This window comes from Rhinoderma darwinii, chromosome 6, assembly GCF_050947455.1.
Source record: "Rhinoderma darwinii isolate aRhiDar2 chromosome 6, aRhiDar2.hap1, whole genome shotgun sequence".
Lineage (NCBI taxonomy): Eukaryota > Metazoa > Chordata > Amphibia > Anura > Rhinodermatidae > Rhinoderma > Rhinoderma darwinii.
In genome coordinates this window covers 72,599,108-72,618,997 of record NC_134692.1, presented here as the reverse complement: position 1 = coordinate 72,618,997, position 19,890 = coordinate 72,599,108, and the positions used below count along the sequence as shown (strand labels likewise).

Below are 19,890 nucleotides of genomic sequence, written 5' to 3'. Positions count from 1 at the left end.
CCTAGTTTAGAAAGTACACCCCCCATGCGCACTTGAGGTCTATTTTGGTAATTTTCACAGCATTGACCCACAATTGCAGGGCTTTGAGGTCAAATAGTAAAACAAACCCCCAAGTAGTGACCCCTATTTTGGAAACTACACCCCTTAAGGCATTTAAGGGGTGTAGTGAGCATTTTGACCCCACAGGTGTTTTTTGTATTCTAAATTATGCGCAGCGGGTGGTGCAAAGTGAAAATTGCAATTTTCCACTATGTCATTTTAGTGCAGAATATGTTGTGTCTAGTTTGTGCCACTGAAGACAAATACCTCATAAACTGTTAAGCTGGTTCTCCCGGGTATGGCGGTGCCATACATGTGGACGTAAACTGCTGTTTAAGCACGCTGTAGGGTTCAAAAGGGGGGGTGCTATTTGGCGTTTGGAGCGCAGATTTAGCTAGGCAGTTGTTCTTTGTGGTTTTTACTGGTATTTCAGTTTATAATGTGGGGGCATATGTAAGCTGTGCGGAGTATATCAGGGCATAATAATAGGGTATAATAATGCTGTAAATAAATAATAATTCATAGATATGTGGCCGATGTTGCACTGATAAATGGTGCCCGATCCTATCTACTTTTGGAACGACCTGCATATTTGTCATAATCTGAGAGCCAGAACTTTTTTATTTTTTCGCCAACAGAGTGGTTTGTTGCAGGAATATCTGTAGTTTTCATTAATACCATTTTGGGGTACACACGATTTTTAGATCATACTTTATTACATTTTTTAACAAGCAAGCTGACCAAAAACCATCAATCCTGGCAAAGTTTTTTATTCTTCTTTTTTTTTTACAGTGTTCACCGTGGGCTATAAATGAAAATTACATTTTATTATGCAGGTTGATATGATTATGGTGATACCAAATGTATATAGTTTTTTTTTAAGTTTTGCAGCGTTTGAACAATAAAATAATTTTTTTTAAATAATTACGTTTTTTGTGTCACTATATTCAGAGAGCCATAACTTTTTTATTTTTCAGTAAAAAAAGCTGTGTAAGGGCTTGTTTTTTGTGGAACCAGTTGTAATTTTTATTGGTACTGTATTGCGGTACATGCAACTTTTTGATCACTTTTTATTCCATGTTTTGGGAGTGGTGGTGAGAAAAAAAAGAGATTATGACATTTGTGGGTTTTTCTTGTTTTTTTTTGCGGTGTTCACCGTATGTGAAAAATAACACTATTGGGTCGTTACGGACGTGGCGATACCAAATATGTGTTCTTTTTTTAACTTTTTCAAATTTTTTTCTATAATATAATAAAACTTTTATTTTTACAATTTTATAAAACTTTATTAACTTTTTTAAGCTTTTTTTTTTTTTGTCCCACCAGTAAAACCCTAAACAAAACTACTACCAAGCAAAATCTGCGCTCCAAAAGCCAAATGGCGGCCCTTCCGAGCCTGGCAGTGTGCCCAAACAACAGTTTATGACCACATATGGAGTATTACTATACTCCGGAGGACCTGCTTAACAATATATCGGGTGTGTGTCTACAGTGGTACAAGCTGAGCACAACATATTGGGGACTGAATTAGCATATCTGTAGAAAAATGTCAATTTTCAATCCGCATTATCCATTGTGTACTAATTTCTGCAAAATGTGTGGGGTCAAAATGCTCACTAAACCTCATGATAAATTCCTTAAAGGGGTTTAGTTTAAAAACAATTTAGTAAAATCTTCACTCCAAAATCTAAGTTGCGCTCTTTCCCTTTAGAGCCTTACCGTGTGTCCAAACAGCAGTTTGCAACCACATATGGGGCATTTTCTTACTCAGGAGAAATTGTATAAACATTTTTGGGTGTCTTTTATACTGAATTCCTTGTGGAAATGAAAAATTATGAGCTAAAACTACATATTATTGGAAAAAAAATTATTTTTTCATGGCCCATTTCTAATAAAATCTAGAAAACACCTAATGGGTCAAAATGCTCACTACACCCCTAATTTAATTATTTGAGGGGTAAAGTCTCCAAAATGGGATCACAACCGGGGAATTTCTACTGTACTGGTAATTTAGGGGCTCTGCAAATCGACATGGCCCCAGAAACCAATTCAGCAAAATCTGCGCTGCAAAAGCCAAATGGCGCTCCTTCCCTTCTCAGCCCAGCCGTGCGCCCAAACAGCAGTTTATGACCACATATGAATAATTGCTGTACTCAGGAGGAAATGCTCTACAATCATTGGTGTGCTTTTTCTCCTATAGTCCTTGTGAAATGAAAAATTTGAGCTAAAACAACAGATTATTGGCAAAAAAAATGTTAACAGCAGTTTATGACCACATATGGGGTATTGCCATGCTCATGAGAAATTGCCTAACAATCTTTGGGATGCTTTTCTCCTAAATTCCGTGTGGAAATTAAAAATGTTTTAGCAAAAATTACATATTATTGGAATTTTTTTTTTTACATTTAACGACCCAATTCAAATAAATTCTATGAAAAACCTGTGGGGTCGGAATGCTTACTACACCCCTAGATACAATCCTTCAGGAGTGTAGCTTCCAAAATATTTTTTTGGGGTGTATCTAATGTTTTGGCACCTCAAGTCCTCATTTCTGAGGCCTGTGTTTAAGTCCAGTAGCACACTAGGGTCACGTAATATATTTTTGAAAACTGCACAATCTGTGTAATAAATATTGAGTTGTGTTTTTCTGTTAACAATTGCTGAAATAAATGTATTAAATTGAAGTTTGGGTGCACTTTTAAAATGTGTTGACTTATGAGGGGTTTCTAATATATAGACCCCTTAAAGCCACTTCAAAACTGAAGTGGTGCCTAAAAAATATTTTGTGCAAATTTTGTTGAATATTTGAAAAACCGCTAGTAAACTTATAAACCTTATAAGATCCTGAAAAAAATGAAGCCTACATAAAGAAGACATATAGTAAACCTTATTTATTTACTCATTTGTGTGATACCATTATCCATTTTAGAAGTAGAGGATTTCAAATGTAGGAAAATGCTAATTTTTCTAAATTTTCTATACATTTTTTTGTTTTTTGTTTTCTTTTTATAAACAAAGAGTAAACATATCAACCAAAATTTACCAGTAACAGAACAACGTGTTACAAAAAAACAGTCTCAGAATCACTTTGATAAGTAAAACCATTCCAGAGGTATTACCACAAGAAGTGACACATGTTAGATTTGAAAAATGGGGCTGGTCCTGAAGGCCAAAATGAGCTCGGTCCTGAACGGGGTTAATATATGTGTGAAAGTCTTGTGCTTCTGCAAATTGCATTGACACTGTCATCTTGTTGGGTGTTTTGGTCAGACCAGATGCGTATAATGTTTTTAGAATTTCTTTTTATATATATATATATATATATATATATATATATATATATATATACACACTACCGTTCAAAAGTTTGGGGTCACCCAGACAATTTTGTGTTTTCCATGAAAACTCACACTTATATTTATCAAATGAGTTGCAAAATGACTAGAAAATATAGTCAAGACATTGTCAAGGTTAGAAATAATGATATTTATTTGAAATTATAATTTTCTCCTTCAAACTTTGCTTTCGTCAAATAATGCTCCATTTGCAGCAATTACAGCATTGCAGACCTTTGGCATTCTAGCTGTTCATTTGCTGAGGTAATCGGGAGAAATTTCACCCCATGCTTCCAGAAGCCCCTCCCACAAGTTGGATTGGCTTGATGGGCACTTCTTGCGTACCATACGGTCAAGCTGCTCCCACAACAGCTCTATGGGGTTGAGATCTGGTGAATGCGCTGGCCACTCCATTACAGATAGAATACCAGCTGCCTGCTTCTTCCCTAAATAGTTCTTGCATAATTTGGAGGTGTGTTTTGGGTCATTGTCCTGTTGTAGGATGAAATTGGCTCCAATCAAGCGCTGTCCACAGGGTATGGCATGGTGTTGCAAAATGGAGTGATAGTCTTCCTTATTCAAAATCCCTTTTACCGTGTACAAATCTCCCACTTTACCAGCACCAAAGCAACCCCAACCATCACATTATCTCCACCATGCTTGTCAGATGGCGTCAGGCACTCTTCCAGCTTCTTTTCAGTTGTTGTGCGTCTCACAAATGTTCTTCTGTGTGATCCAAACACCTCAAACTTCGATTCGTCTGTCCATAACACTTTTTTCCAATCTTCCTCTGTCCAATGTCTGTGTGCTTTTGTCCATATTAATCTTTTCCTTTTATTAGCCAGTCTCAGATATGGCTTTTTCTTTGCCACTCTGCCCTGAAGGCCAGCATCCCGGAGTCGCCTCTTCACTGTAGACGTTGACACTGGCGTTTTGCGGGTACTGTTTAATGAAGCTGGCAGTTGAGGGCCTGTGAGGCGTCTATTTCTCAAACTAGAGACTCTAATGTACTTGTCTTGTTGCTCAGTTGTGCAGCGGGGCCTCCCACTTCTCTTTCTACTCTGGTTAGAGCCTGTTTGTGCTGTCCTCTGAAGGGAGTAGTACACACCGTTGTAGGAAATCTTCAGTTTCTTGGCAATTTCTCGCATATGAAATTTCTTCATTTCTAAGAGCAAGAATAGACTGTCAAGTTTCACATGAAAGCTCTCTTTTTCTAGCCATTTTGAGAGTTTAATCTAACCCACAAATGTAATGCTCCAGATTCTCAACTAGCTAAAAGGAAGGTCAGTTTTATAGCTCCTCTAAACAGCAAAACTGTTTACAGCGGTGCTAACATAATTGCACAAGGGTTTTCAAGTGTTTTCTAATCATCCATTAGCCTTCTAACACAGTTAGCAAACACAATGTACCATTAGAACACTGGAGTGATGGTTGATGGAAATGGGCCTCTATACACCTATGTAGATATTGCATTAAAAACCAGACTTTTGCAGCTAGAATAGTCATTTAGCACATTAACAATGTATACAGTGTATTTTTGATTAATTTTATGTTATCTTCATTGAAAAAAACTGTGCTTTTCTTGAAAAAATAAGGACATTTCTAAGTGACCCTAAACTTTTGAACGGTAGTGTATATATAAACGAAAGAAATCCCACAGCACTCAGATGGTTCCAAAAAGTATGTGATTTATTCAGTCAATAGCTGCAACGTTTCTGTCCTGCTATATGACCTTTTTCAAGCATGGATGGAAACGTTGCAGCTGTTGACTGAATAAATCACATACTTTTTGGAACCATCGGAGTGCTGTGGGATTTCTTTCGTTTATGTCTTATAATCCACGGATTTGGATTACCTGCTTGCACCCATTACCGTGTTGGAATCTGTCGCAGAGTGCTGCTTATATCTACATATATATATATATATATATATATATATATATATTTATATACTGTTCAAAAGCAAATAAACACAGCACTCCGACATATCTATATATTAGGCCATGTGCTCGTTACTAGAGGATGAATCAGTTCCCCAAATTGAATGTAGAAAAACCATGGAGCAAAGTAACGGCACCAGGACTTCAGAGTAGATGAAACAGGGAGGATTTATTCACCTCAAGTGAGCGACGTTTCGGTTCATCACAGAACCTTTCTCAAGCTACTAAAAGCTACACACAGTGTCAGGTATAAATAGGCAGTATACACAATAATTAATCAAAGCCTAATTAATATACATTATGTAAAAAACAGTTGTATAAACATAAATTCCATCACATATCAAACGACCAGTATTTAACCCTTTCACGACCAAGGACGAAAATGAACGTCATGGTCGGCTGCTAGTTCCCGCACCATGACGTTCATTTTCGTCCGCATTTCAAACTGTCACTCTGTGTAAACACAGAGTGACAGACGCGCGCTGACAGCTGTCCTAGACAGCTGAGACATCAGTCTCGCCGGACAGCGGACCATCGCCGCTGCTTTCGGCAGTTAACCCCTTAAGTGCGGCGACGGATTGCCGTCGCCGCATTTAAGTGGTTTGAAGCACATCGGCAGCCCCCACGAAGTGATCGTGGGGGCTACCGATGCTTGTCACGGCAATCGGAGGTCAGATAATGACCTCCGGGTTGCCATGTACGGAAGCCTCGGAGGAACAGCCTCCGGCCGTTCCTCCTCTGCTTTCTCTCAGTGTGACAGTTACGTCACAATGACAGTTAGAGTACATTACACTACGTGTGTAGTGTAATGTACTCTAGCAGCAATCAAAGCTGCAAGACTAAGTGTCCCCTAGTGGGACAAGTAAAAAAAGTTAAAAAAAGTAAAATGTTTTAAAAAAAAGTGTAAAAATAAAAGTTATAAGTGATATAAACATGAAATGCTTTTTTTTCCTATAATAAGACTTTTATTATAGAAAAAAAATGAACACGTTAAAAAAGTACACATATTTGGTATCACCGCGTTCGTAACGACCCCAGCTATAAAACTGTAATGTTATTTTTCCCGCACAATGAACACCCCAAAAAAAAATCAATAAAAAACTACGCCGTAATCGTACCAACCCGCAGAATAAAGTAAAAATGTCATTTATAGCGTACGGTGAGCGCCGCAAAAAGAAAACCTAAAAAACGGTGTCAGAATTCCTGTTTTTTTGCTCAGGATTGCAAAAAAATTGAATAAAAAGTGATCAAAAAAAAATCGCATGTACCGCAAAATGGTACCAATGAAAACTACAGATTGTCCCGCAACAAATAAGCCCTCACAGGGCTCCGGTGGTGAAAAAATAAAAAAGTTCTGTCTCTCAGAATATGGCGATGCAAAATGTGCAGAGTGTCCAAAAGTGGATAAGATCGGGCGCTATTTATCAGTGCGACACCGGCCACATATCTATGAAATATTATTTATTTACCCCATTATCATACCCTCTTATTATGCCCTGATGTTCTCCGCACAGATTACACATGCCCCCCACATTATAAACTGAAATACCAGCGAAACCCAAAACAGAAACCTACCAAGCAAAATCTGCGCTCCAAAAGCAAAATGGCGTTCCCTCCCTTCTGAGCCCTGCAGCGTGCCCAAGCAGCAGTTTGCGTCCACAGATATGGCGTCGCCATACCCGAGAGAACCCGCTTAACGTTTTATGAGGTATTTGTCTTCTGTGGCACAAACTGGGCACAACATATTATGCACTAAAATGGCATATCAGTGGAAAATTGCAATTTTCACTTTGAACCATCCACTGCGCATTGACCCCTCTGCGCACTATGACTTAATTGCCCGTCATGGTGCAGCGGTTGATGTATGGAGCTGTCTCACGTGCTGAGCCCACTCCATACGCTGTGGGTGTCAGCTGTGTATTACAGCAGGCCCCCTCGGTACTAACGGACAGGTACAGCGATCGCTCTGTTACAGAAGCCTGTAAGAATAACAATATACTGCAATACTTTAGTATTGCAGTATATTGTACCAGCGATCCAATGATCGCTGGATCAAGTCCCCTAAGGGGATTGATTAATAAAATGTGTAGAAGAATTATAGTTATTAGTAGTGAGAATTTTTTTTTTTTAAGTTAAAAAAACAAAACACCTTTTCGCATTTTTCTTCTAAAGTAATGTAAAAAAATGAACAAAATTGGTATCGCTACGTCCGTAAAAGTCCGAACTATTACAATATACCATTATTTAATTTGCACAGTGCACACCTTAAAAAAAATTAATAACTGAAACCGCCAAAATCGCAGTTTTTTTTGTCACCTTCGCTCTAAAAAAAAAATGTAACACAACTTTTTATGTACCAAAAAATGGTACCAATAAAAACTGCAGCTCATCCCGCAAGAAATAAGCCCTCACACCACTCTATTGATTGAAAAATAAAAAAGTTATGGCTCTTGGAAAGCGTGGAGTGAAAATCTAAAATAAGAAAGCAAAAAATGGATCAGTCCTGAAAGGGTTAATTTATTTCTAATGAAAAAATGTATGACCCCATGTGGGGTATTTCCATACTCGGGAGAAATTGCTTTATAAAAAATGGTTGTTTTTTTTCCTCCTTTATCCCTTGTGAAAATGAGAAAATGCAACATTTTAGTGGAAAAAATTTTTATTCATTTTCGCGCCCTAATTCCAATAAACTCTGCAAAAGACCCGTGGGGTGTAAATGCTCACTATACCCCTAGAAAAATTCCTTGAAGGTTTTTCCAAAATGGGGTCACTTTTGGTGGGTTTCCACTGTTTTGGTCCCTCCATTGCATTGCAAATGCGACATGGCACCGAAAACCATTCCAGCAAAATCATAAATCCAAATGGCGCTCCTTCCCTTCTGAGCCCTGCTGTGGGTCCAAACAGCAGTTTATTACCACATATGGGGTATTGTCGTAATCGGGAAACATTGCTTTACAAATGTTGGGTGCATTTTCTTCGTTATTCCTTGTAAATAATAAAAATTTCTATGTTGTTTCAGAAAAAAAGTACATTTTAATTTTTACAGACTAATTCCAATATATTTAGCGAAAAACCTGTGTGGTCAAAATGCTAACTATACCTATAGATAAATACCTTAAGGGGTCTTTTTTTCGAAATGTGGTAGTTTATGGAGAGTTTCTATCGTTCTGGCAGCTCAAAGCTTCTCCAAATGTACAGTGGGGCCTAAAACATTTTCAAGCAAAATATGAGTCCTGAAAGCCTCCGGGTGCTCCCTTCCTTTGGGGCCCTGCCGTGTGTCCAAACAACGCATTAGGGCCACAATGTGGGTATTTTTGAAAACAGGAGAAAGAGGGTGATAGATTTTGGGGTGTGTTTCTTCATTTTCATGTTCGCTTTACAAAGTAATCGGTCTTCAAACAAATACTTTTATGAAAAAAGTTAAATTATTATTTTTTTCACCTGATATGCATTAAATTTAGCAAAGAACTGTGGGGTCAAAATAATTACTATACCCCTAAATAAATACTTTATGGGGTCTAGTTTTCTAAATGGGGTCGTTTATGGGGAGTTTCTATCGTTCTGGCAGCTCAAAGCCTCTCCAAATGTACAGTGGGGCCTAAAACATTTTCAAGCAAAATATGAGTCCTGAAAGCCTCCAGGTGCTCCCTTCCTTTTGGGTCCTGCCGTGTGTCCAGGCAGCGCATTAGGGCCACAATGTGGGTATTTTTGAAAACAGGAGAAACAGGGTGATAGATTTTGTGGTGTGTTTCTTCATTCTCATGGTCGCTTTACAAAGAAATTGGTCTTCAAACTGATACTTTTATGAAAAAAAGTTTAAATTATTATTTTTTTCACCTGCTATGTATTAAATTTAGCAAAAAACTGTGGCGTCAAAATACTTACTATACCCTTAGGTAAATACCTTAAGGGGTCTAGTTTTTTAAATGGGGTCATTTGTGGGGGTTTCCACCATTCTGACACCTATGAGCCTCTGAAAACCTGGCTTGGTGCAGGAAAACAAAATGTACTTTAATAATTTATAAAATTATTATTCAATTTGTAAGTCCTCTAAATTGCTGAAAATTTATTTTATTTTTTCAAAAGTGCTGCCAAAATAGAGTAAAGAGATAGAAATATATATTTAATTTAAAAAATTGTACAGTATTTGTGTACATATGTGACATATTGCAGTTAAAAATAGGGGAAAATGGTAATTTTTACAAAATTTCTTCCATTTTTCTATTTTTTTATTAATTTCCGCAAATCGTATCAGTCTACTTTTACCACTAAAATAAAGTACAACATGTGACGAAAAAACAATGAATTACTTGGATATTCAAAACTTTCACAGAGTTATTCTCTGATAAAGTCAGACATACCAGATTTGACAAATCTGGTTTGGTCATTAAGGTACAAACATGCCCGGTCATTAAGGGGTTAAAGTGCACTGTTTACATAATAAATATATATCCATCTCATAATAAACGTGAGCATATCTTTTAAAAGTGATACAAAGTGAATTAATGAGCAATTATGGCTATATTGGAGCAGGGCAGAGGCCAATCAAATTCAGTACATAGATATGATTCTTATAGAAAGAAAAATTTGTATAATACCAGTCCCACATGCATCCTGGGTTCAGCATTTGCGTGTCTCTATTGCGCATGATCCAAGATGGTGTCCAAACCGGAAGTCCGATCAAATGGACCGCAGATGTCAGGGAAATCACTATTGCGCATGCGCAAACGCAGAACTTGTTTTCCAGCCGCTATGCGCATGCGAGAACTACGGAACTGATGTAAATATAGAATTTTGAATAAACAAAAATAATTTTTTACAAAGGTGAGGAAAAGACAAAGAAATGGAACTCAAAAGGACCATGTCCACTAGTGCATCAAATAGATGCCATAGGGTGACATGGAATAAAAGAGCTGGCACATAAATCACCATACCCATAAATTGAGCCACATGAATGCCTGATGGTCTCATTGATGTAGTCAATGATATATATAATTTCACTAGCAAGTCTAAATTTACATATAAGGGGACTTACAAGTTTAGTGGGTCTATTCTCATCACCACTTGTGACGTCGTGATAGACCCATACTCATACCCACAAGGAAAAGACGTACTATAGGTACGGTCAGTATATATAATAGATTTTGATAGGGAAACACAGATGCATTAACATTCAGCATACATGTGGGGAATGATTTAGATAAAGAAAAAATTCTATTGTATAATTCATAACCACTTAATATCATAATTCAATACTGCAAAGCAAAATTTAAAGAATCAATAGGTATCCATTATTGCAATAAATCTTTACGACCTTTGAAAGATGGGACTCTGCTACCCTCCAACAGCCATCACAATTGTTTTCTCAGAAAAAAAGTGTATCTAAAAGAATACAAAAAAGACAAAGTTAATATACAGTATTCATAAAACAAAAAATACCGTAAAAGCCGTGATGAGAATTAAAAACGAAGAAAAAATTTATAGAGACGAAGTTCCAAATCAGACTTAAAGTCACTTATATACATGTACTGACTATACCATTGAGGAAGTCTAACAACAGTACCCCCCCCCCCATTGACCAAGGCAAGTTGCCCCCCACTGCTCTATGTGGACCATAAGGACACTCTACATTTAACCCCTTAGGAGACATAGTCCCCAACCTATATATCCATTCTAACTCCTTTCTTTTAAGGGCCAGCTCTCTATGGCCGCCACGTCTCATAGGGGGTACCGAATCAATGATTCTAAACTTAAGTTGTGACACCCCATGCCCATTCTCCAGAAAATGTTTTGATACTGGCAAATCCTGTCTCTTAGTGTTTATATTGGATCTGTGATTTCTCATCCTGAGAATCACTTCCGTTGTGGTCTCACCGACATAGTGAAGACCACAAGGGCAGCTCAACAGGTAAATGGCAAAAGATGTTTGACACGTGAAAAAACCTTTAATATTCATTGATCTACCAGTTTGTGGATGGTTAAAGGTGCTACCTTTGATCATGTTACTACAAATGTTACACCCAAGGCATGGATAACAACCCTGTTTAGGGGGAGCCAAAAAGGTCTGACCCTGCACTTGGACCCAATGTCAGCCTTGACTATATAATCTTTAATTGTTTTACCCCTTCTATAGGCCATAATAGGTTTGTCCTGGAATTCAACAATTTTAGGGAACACCCTACCCAATACACTCCAATCCTTTCTCAAAATGTTACTAATTTGTTGACTGATCACGGAAAAATTAGAGACGAAGGGTAAACATGCCTTCCCTTTCTTAGTCACATTCCCGAGTAATAGGGCATTTCTATCCAACATCTGTAATTTTTGTTTATTTATCTCAAGAATACTTTTGGGATACCCCCTATCAAATTATTTTTTTTAGCACATTTGATCAAGCCGTGAGGATAGCTTATCCTCTTGGCTCACTACCCTCTTGACTCTGATCAACTGGCTAAAGGGCAATGATTTCAACATTGTCGTGGAGTGACCACTGGTATAATGTATAAGGTTGCTCCTATCTGGTTTTTTTTGTTTTTTTTTAAAAGAGATCAGAAGTCAGGCTATTACCAGATATTGAACTCGCGTATCTAGAAATTCAATTGATGAATATGAATTGATATATGCCATAGTGAACTTAATTGTAGGGTTCATATTATTCAGAAAAGTGAGAATTTCTTGCAACTGACATATTGAACCAGTCCAGATGAGGAAGACATCGTCTATGTATCACCATCACCGAAATACATGATTGAAGTGGTGGGACACATAGATGAGGTCCTCCTCAATCCGCCTCATAAAAATGTTTGCATATGTGGGGGCCATATTGGACCCCATTGCAATCCCCCTCTTCTGTAAATAGAAGCTATCTCCTACCAGAAACTAGTTTTTCTTAACCCCTAGGCGCACGAGGACGCAACTGTATGTCCATGCGGCCAGTGTCTTAAGGCACAGGGACGTACAGTTACTGCGAAGTTCCCGGTGCACACTGTCGGAGACTCCACTGTATGCCGATCAGCGGCTTATTTCCGTGATATCGGCAATTAACCCCTTGATTGCGGTGATTGATTGCAATCACCGCATTCAGGGGTTTCTAGCTCATCGGCAGACCTCACAATGAAATTGTGAGGTTTGCAGATGGCTAGCATGGCGATCGGAGGCCAAGTAATGGCCTCCGTGTCTGCCATGTACGGAAGCCTATCAGGATCGGCCTCCTGATAGACTTCATGTCAGAGTGACAGGACGTCACTGCCGTTCGTGATTCACACTGTCGATGACAGAGTCTGTGACACTGTCGGCGACAGTGTGCATCGGGAACCGGAAGGTCAGCTGTCCCTGACAGCAGACACTCCACTAGTTGCCGATCAGCTCATTGCCGCTGATTTAGTCAATTAACCCGTTACATTCGGGGCTCGATTGCGATACCCACATGTACTGGGTTTGTAGCACATCAGCAGCCCCCAAGCAATTGTGGGGGCTGCTGATGCTTGTGATGGCACCCGGGGGCCAGACAACGGCCCCCGGGTCTGCCATGTATGCAAGCCTATGAGGATCAGCCTCTGGCTGGTCCTCGTAGACTAACTGTCAGTGTGACTGTGACGTCACACTGACAGTTGGAATACGTTACACTACCTAGGTAGTGTAATGTATTCTAGCAGCGATCAGAGCTGCAAGTAAAAAAAGAAAGTGTAAAAAGTAAAGGAAAAATAAAAAAAAAGTTAATAAAAATGTTTTACAAAAGTGTAAAAATAAAAGATTTTTTTTTCCTATAAGTCACTTATTATAGGAAAAAAATTAAACCGTTAAAAAACAGTACACATATTTGGTATCACCGCATTCGTAACGACCCAATCTATAACATTATAATGTTATTTTTACTGCACGGTGAACGCCGCAAAAAAACCAAACTAAAAACAATGCCAGAATCACTCTTTTTTGGTCACCACCCCTCCCAAAATATAGAATAAAAAGTGATCAAAAAGTCGCATGTACCCGAAAATAGTACCAATAAAAACTACAACCCGTCCCACAAAAACAAGACCTTACACCGCTTTTTTGACTGAAAAATAAAAAAGTTACGGCTCTCAGAATATGGTGACACAGAAAATAAATTATTTTATAAAGAAGTGATTTTATTGTGCAAACGCTGCAAAACATAAAAAAAAACTATATACATATGGTATCGCCGAAATCGTACCGACCCGCAGAATAAAGTACAATTGTCATTTATAGCGCATTATGAACGCCGTAGGAAATAAAGAATTTAAAATGCCAAAATCACTGTTTTTGGCCACCAAAGCTCTAAATAAAATGTAATAAAAAGTGATCAAAAATTTGCATCTACCAAAAAATGGTACCAATAAAAACTACAGCTCGTCCTGCCAAAAATAAGCCCTCACACCGCTCAATTCATAGAAAAATAAAAAAGTTATGGCGTTTGGAAGCCGGGGAGTGAAAAACTAAAATGGAAAAGCAAAAAAGGGTCAGTCCTGCAAAGGTTAATTAATTTCTATTAAAAAAATAAATTATTACCACATGTGGGATATTGTCATACTTGGGAGAAATTGCGCTACAAATTTAGGGCAACTTTTTCTCCTTTATCCCTTGTGAAAATTAAAAAATTCAACATTTTAGTGGACAAAAATGTTTATATTCATTTTCACGGCCTAATTCTACTAAATTCTGCAAAAGACCTGTGTGGTATAAATGCTTACTATACCCCTAGAAAAATTCCTTGAGGGGTCTAGTTTCCAAAATGGGGTCACTTTTGGGGTGTTTCCACTATTTTGTTCCCTCCAGGGGGTTGCAAACGCAACATGGCACTGAAATACAATCCAGCAAAATCTGTGCTCCAAAATCCAAATGGCGCTCCCTCCCTTCTGAGCGCTGCCGTGTGTCCAAACAGCAGTTTATTACCACATATGGGGTATTTCCGTAATCGGGAGAAGATGCTTTACAAATGTTGGGGTGAATTTTCTTCTTTATTCCTTGTAAATATTAAAAATGTCTATGTTATTTCAGAAAAAAAGTAGATTTTCATTTTCACAGACTAACTCCAATAAATATAGCAAAATACCTGTGGGGTCAAAGTGCTAACTATACCCCTAGATAAATTCCTTGAGGGGTCTAATTTCCAAAATGGGGTCACTTTTGGGGAGTTTCCACTGTTTTGGCACCACAAGACCTCTTCAAACCCGACATGGTGCCTAAAATATAATCTAAAAATAAGCAGGCCCCAAAATCCACTAGGTGCTCCTTTGCTTCTGAGGCCGATGTTTCAGTCCATTAGGACACTAGGGCCACATGTGGGATATTCCTAAAAACTGCAGGACCTGGTCAATAAATATTGAGTTGTTTTTGTCTGGTAAAACCTTCTCTGTTACACATTTTTTTTTATTACAAATGAATTTCGGCAAAAAAAGGAGAAATTTGTAAATTTCCCCTCTACTTTGCTTTATTTCCTGTGAAACGCCTAAAGGGTTAAAATACTTTCTGAATCCTGTTTTGAATACTTTGAGGGGTGCAGTTTTTAAAATGGGGTAATTTATTGGGGTATTATAATATATAAGGCCCTCAAAACCACTTCAGAACTAAACTGGCCCCGGTAAAAATAGCCTTTTGAAATTTTCTTGAAAAATGTGAGAAATTGATGCTGAAGTTCTAAGCCTTGTAACGTCCTAGAAAAATAAAAGGATGTTCAAAAAAACGATGCAAATATAAAGTACACATATGGGAAATGGTAACTAGTGACTATTTTGTGTGGTATTACTATCGGTTTTACAAGCAGATACATTTAAATTTAGAAAAATGTACATTTTTGCAAATTTTCTCACAATTTTGGTGTTTTTCACAAATAAATATTGAATTTATCAACCAAATTTTTCCACTATCATAAAGTAAAATATGTCACGAGAAAACAATCTCAGTATCGCTTGGATAGGTAAAAGCATTCCAGAGTTATTACCACATAAAGTGACACATGTCAGATTTGAAAAAATCGGCTGTGCCACAAGGCCAAAACAGGCTGCGTCCTAAAGGGGTTAAGGATAAACTCCAGGAGTGTTCTGATGAATGCAATTTTATCATCAGTAAACCCTGACTTTTCTAAATAAAAAAGTGAGGCATCAATACCCTGTTGGTGATCGATTGAGGTGTAAAGACTCCACACATCAAGGGTAACCAGGACCGACCGGTCAGGTATCCCAAGATCATGGATCCTGACCAGGAAGTCTGAGGTGTCCCTGATGTGAGAGTCCGCATCAATGGCAAATTGCCTAAGGATTTTGTCTATAAACACCGCTGAGGGAACAAACAGGGAATCACTCCCTGATACGATGGGACGCCCTGGAGGTTTGACAGATTCCTTATGAATTTTCGGCAGAAGATATAATACAGGGGTAACAGGAAACTTTACTATTAGAAAGTCACACAAATTTTTATCAATAATTTTGTTTGTAAACGCCTTTGTGACCAAGGTGTCCAGTTCACAGAGATATGTGAACTTAGGGTCCCCTGATAGCAAAGTGTAGATATTGGTATCACTAAGCTGACTATCCATTTCCTGCAGATAAAGGGAGGTATCCATAACAACTATGGCATCCCCTTATCTGCAGGTTTGATCGTTAGATCCTTATCGGCCAACTGTTTAAGTGCCAGATGTTCAGTATGTGTCAAATTTCTATTAATGTACGTTTTCAGTCCTCTCAGCAATCAGTCCTCTCAGCTTGACAAAGGTCCTGCTGAGAAGACTGAAACGTAGCTATTTCTGTACATGGGTGAATAAACCACTATCTTTGCAACTACTTTTGGAGTGCTGCGTCTATTTCTTCGTTTATATATATATATATATATATATATATATATATATATATATATATATATATAATATATATAAATTATTTTTTTAAATTATTATTATTATTATTTGGGTTTTATATTTGCTGTGTAGACCAGTAACCCCACTCGCCAATTTGCTTGATAAGTTATTCCCCCTATTTATTTGTTGCAGGGTATACAAGGCTAGAATTACTGTGTCCGTCTAAACCCTCCTAGCCCTACGCATTTCTTCACTCTTATTTCTCTGCAGTGAATCGTCGCTGACTATCCAGAGGAATTTGTGTACAATGCACTAAACATAGAATCATGTGAGCCGCTTGGCGCTTGTGCACTTGGTGAATTTTCTTTATGCTATCACTAACAGCCATGTGGGCTTGAAACGCATAAGTAGGGATACATGGATATGTTTGATCTGATTGCCCAATAAACGGAAAATGATAGGCTGGGTTCACATTGTGTGTTTTTTTGCATTGTCCACCAAAACAAAAAGCACGTGTTAAAAACACAACAAAAATGCAACGTGTGAAGCCAGCCTTATGCTACAAGAGTGCTGGACAACCTTTTCTTCTTTTATGATGTGTACAGGATTCAGGTCAGAGTGCCAACAAAGTTCTCTTGATATTCAGGTGTTTATGGAGAACTTTTCAAAACCAGAAGTAGAAGACTGAGCAGAAATAACTAATTTTAAAATTCCAAAAATGTGATTAAGAAATAAAGTTAGGGCTCATGCAAATGGCAGACCTGTGCAAATGGCAGACTCCCTGCACTGCTGTAAGGGCTCCTTCAGTCTATGTACGAAAATATTAGAAGCAGTTTATTAGAAATTATATAGAATATATTAATGAAATAATTTATTAATTAAACATTTATTAAGCTTTATATGATAGAGTTTACATAGCATAAATACATTTCTGAGCCAATTGCCTTGTTCGCATAAGCTATTGGCAATAGATAGATATATCAATGGATAGATAGATCACTGGATATTTAAAACAATGTGATATAGAAGTGCGAAGAACCTTAGTTATTAGGCTATCTGTATGTTATCTAAAACAATACAAAAATATTTTAAAAGTCATATATAATTTTGCCTATGTGCAGGTCAAGTTTATAGGTAATTCGGTGCAATAGATTCAGCTGGGAATATTTTACTTTAAACAACTATTTGTTTTGTTTAATAGATTTGCGCTATCGTCAATGGATATGGAGCAACGTGACTATGATTCTCGTACAGCATTGCATGTAGCATCCGCAGAAGGTATGTCATCTTTCATTTTTTATATGTCTCTGAGAACACATATAGGGACACAAATGAAACATTTTTATTTTTCCAACACTTATAGGAATGTACCAAATTCTCAAAATTAGTTTGCAACAGGGGCATAGCTGAGAAGGGGGGTTAGGGTATTTAATCGTAGGGCTAAGGCAGCAAACTGAATCTTTGCCCTGTGTGCAGGAAAGCCTAGCTATGAGTGCCTACTAGGCATACTCACTTAATATTAAAATGTTACACAAAATGTATGCTTTATATATTTTGGACATGCTTGTAACAAGTTAAACACCACAATAAAACGGAAAACTGTCACACTTGAGGTAAATGACTTATGCTGCTATGTAACTATGTTGCGCCATTTAGGACAATATAAGCACCAAAAAAAGGCTGACAGTTTTTAATAATATTTTTTTGTCCTTGAAATACAAGACACCTCTTCTTGTTTTTACAAACATTCCTATACAAATTCAAAATGATGTGGTATAGTACTCAATAACACTTGTCACCTAAAATAAACATAAATCATAAGTAGCTTTTAAATGACATAGTAATTTTTTGAATAAATTTACTTTATATACATAATTGGCTCCTTTGTACACACAAATGCACTTTTAACTGAAAGCAATATTAAATGTTCAGTTTAATTCCTTTTTTCTTTTCTTTTAAAATGCAGGCCATGTAGAAGTTGTGCGTTTTCTTCTAGAGGCATGCAAAGTTAACCCTTTCCCAAAAGACAGGTGAGTTTTAGAAAATACTGCCTTAGTGAAAAGGATGTACTATTTTGATGCTTTTATGGACCCCTGCACACGTTGCGTATTACCTGCTGATTTTTCCGCACATATTTACTGATGGCAAATACGCAGCAGAATTTAGTACCAGCAATGTAGATAACATTTGAACAAATCCCATCTGCAGTACGGCCAGAATTCACACTGGTCGGATGAGCTGTGTAAAACTATGCAGCATATCCGACCTAGAACCCGCAGCACATTCACATGGTGCAGTTTTTTAGGTGGAATTTCCACTGCGGAAAGCAGCGGTAGTAAAAAAAAAGTTCATACATACCTTGGCCGTAACCATGGCAACGCGTCCCTCTGATGTCCTGCAGCCTGGCCTCCTGGAATGATGTTTCATCCCATGTGACCGCTGCAGCTTGTGATTGGCTGCAGCAGTCAGATGAGATGAAACATTAGGGCTGGGCTGGAGGCAGGAACAGGGAGGTGTGTGTAATGTTGAGGAAATCATGGCTCAAAATATATTAGACTGAAATTTAGACGAGTGTTTCAACCTACACTCATTCCAGGAGATTTATCCAGCTCCAAATCATAGATTATATTGATATATACCGGAGAGAAGTAGAGACACAGACATTGCTTGTATGCTCAAAAATACTCCTCTGAGGTTTTTTAATCAAACAATTACAATAATATCATTCAAAAGGGGTGTAGGCTTTATTTCGGCCAATCATTTACAATATGATAATAACTCTGATTCAGCCGATAGCATACAATGAGAATACTTCATAATGAGCTAATCACAGACATACAATACATTTTAGATGTAATATTATAATTCTTCACAGGTAAAATTCTTCACTAAAATCTGCATGTTACACATGCGGATATTGCTTCAGATTCACCACAGATTTGCGGCAAAATCCGCAGGTGGATTTGCAGTGGATATTTTCCGCTACATGTGTAGGGGACATATCTGTGTAGCTAAAGATTTGAAACCAGTTGTGGAAGTGTATAATCTTTAGATTCCTCGTATCCTGCTGGAACAGTTTGAGCCAGAAAAGGTTACCGAAGCGTAACACCACACTTAGCGGTAGCTGTCTGGTCGAAGTGCGACCAAAAACTGCTCAGGCATCCATTTTTTTCCCAAATAAGTGTGGTTTTCGAATGTTTGCTTATGTCTGCACATTTTTGCAGGGAAACAATCTGCATGAAAAAACGTGCATACAGAAACAAATTTTTGAAAACCACACTGATTTGCGGTACAACCGCATGCCACAGGCTTTTTCAGACGCACAACTGAAAAGCCGACATTATGTGTGGCCTTACCCTGAATATTGTTACTGAGTCCGATGTCTCTTTGTATTTGAGTATCACCAGCTACTGCGGTAACAGTTCTCAAAATAGCGCTAAAATATAAATCTATCCATGTGTGATGCAAGGTTCATTATAAAAAAAAGCGTTGATACATATAGTGTAACTGTAATTAGTCCTGAACCTGTGTGTCCATCACATGAGCACTGGGAGTGAACTTTGAAAATTCCTAATGAATGACAGCAAGCCGTAATTTTGAAAAACTTTAGTAATTTATACAGAAAGAACAAAAAAATAAAATGTATTCTCTGAAACTAATACCCCTGTAATATGAGGATAACATATGCGTGGAAAAGGGGGTTCGGCCACAGCTTAATTTATAAAAGCAGAACCTTGTCAATATATGATTTATTTAACAAGTAA

The 19,890-nt window shown here is 37.7% G+C and overlaps 1 protein-coding gene across 1 annotated transcript in view; it reads left to right on the top strand.

Annotated features, from left to right (window-relative positions):
- GLS (glutaminase) overlaps window positions 1–19,890 on the top strand; it is a 413,780-nt gene that overhangs the window by 371,860 nt on the left and 22,030 nt on the right. Inside the window, exons 16-17 of the mRNA XM_075829939.1 lie at window positions 17,328–17,404; window positions 18,093–18,156. Coding sequence (XP_075686054.1) covers window positions 17,328–17,404; window positions 18,093–18,156 — 141 coding nt within the window. The remainder of the gene's footprint in view (window positions 1–17,327; window positions 17,405–18,092; window positions 18,157–19,890) is intronic.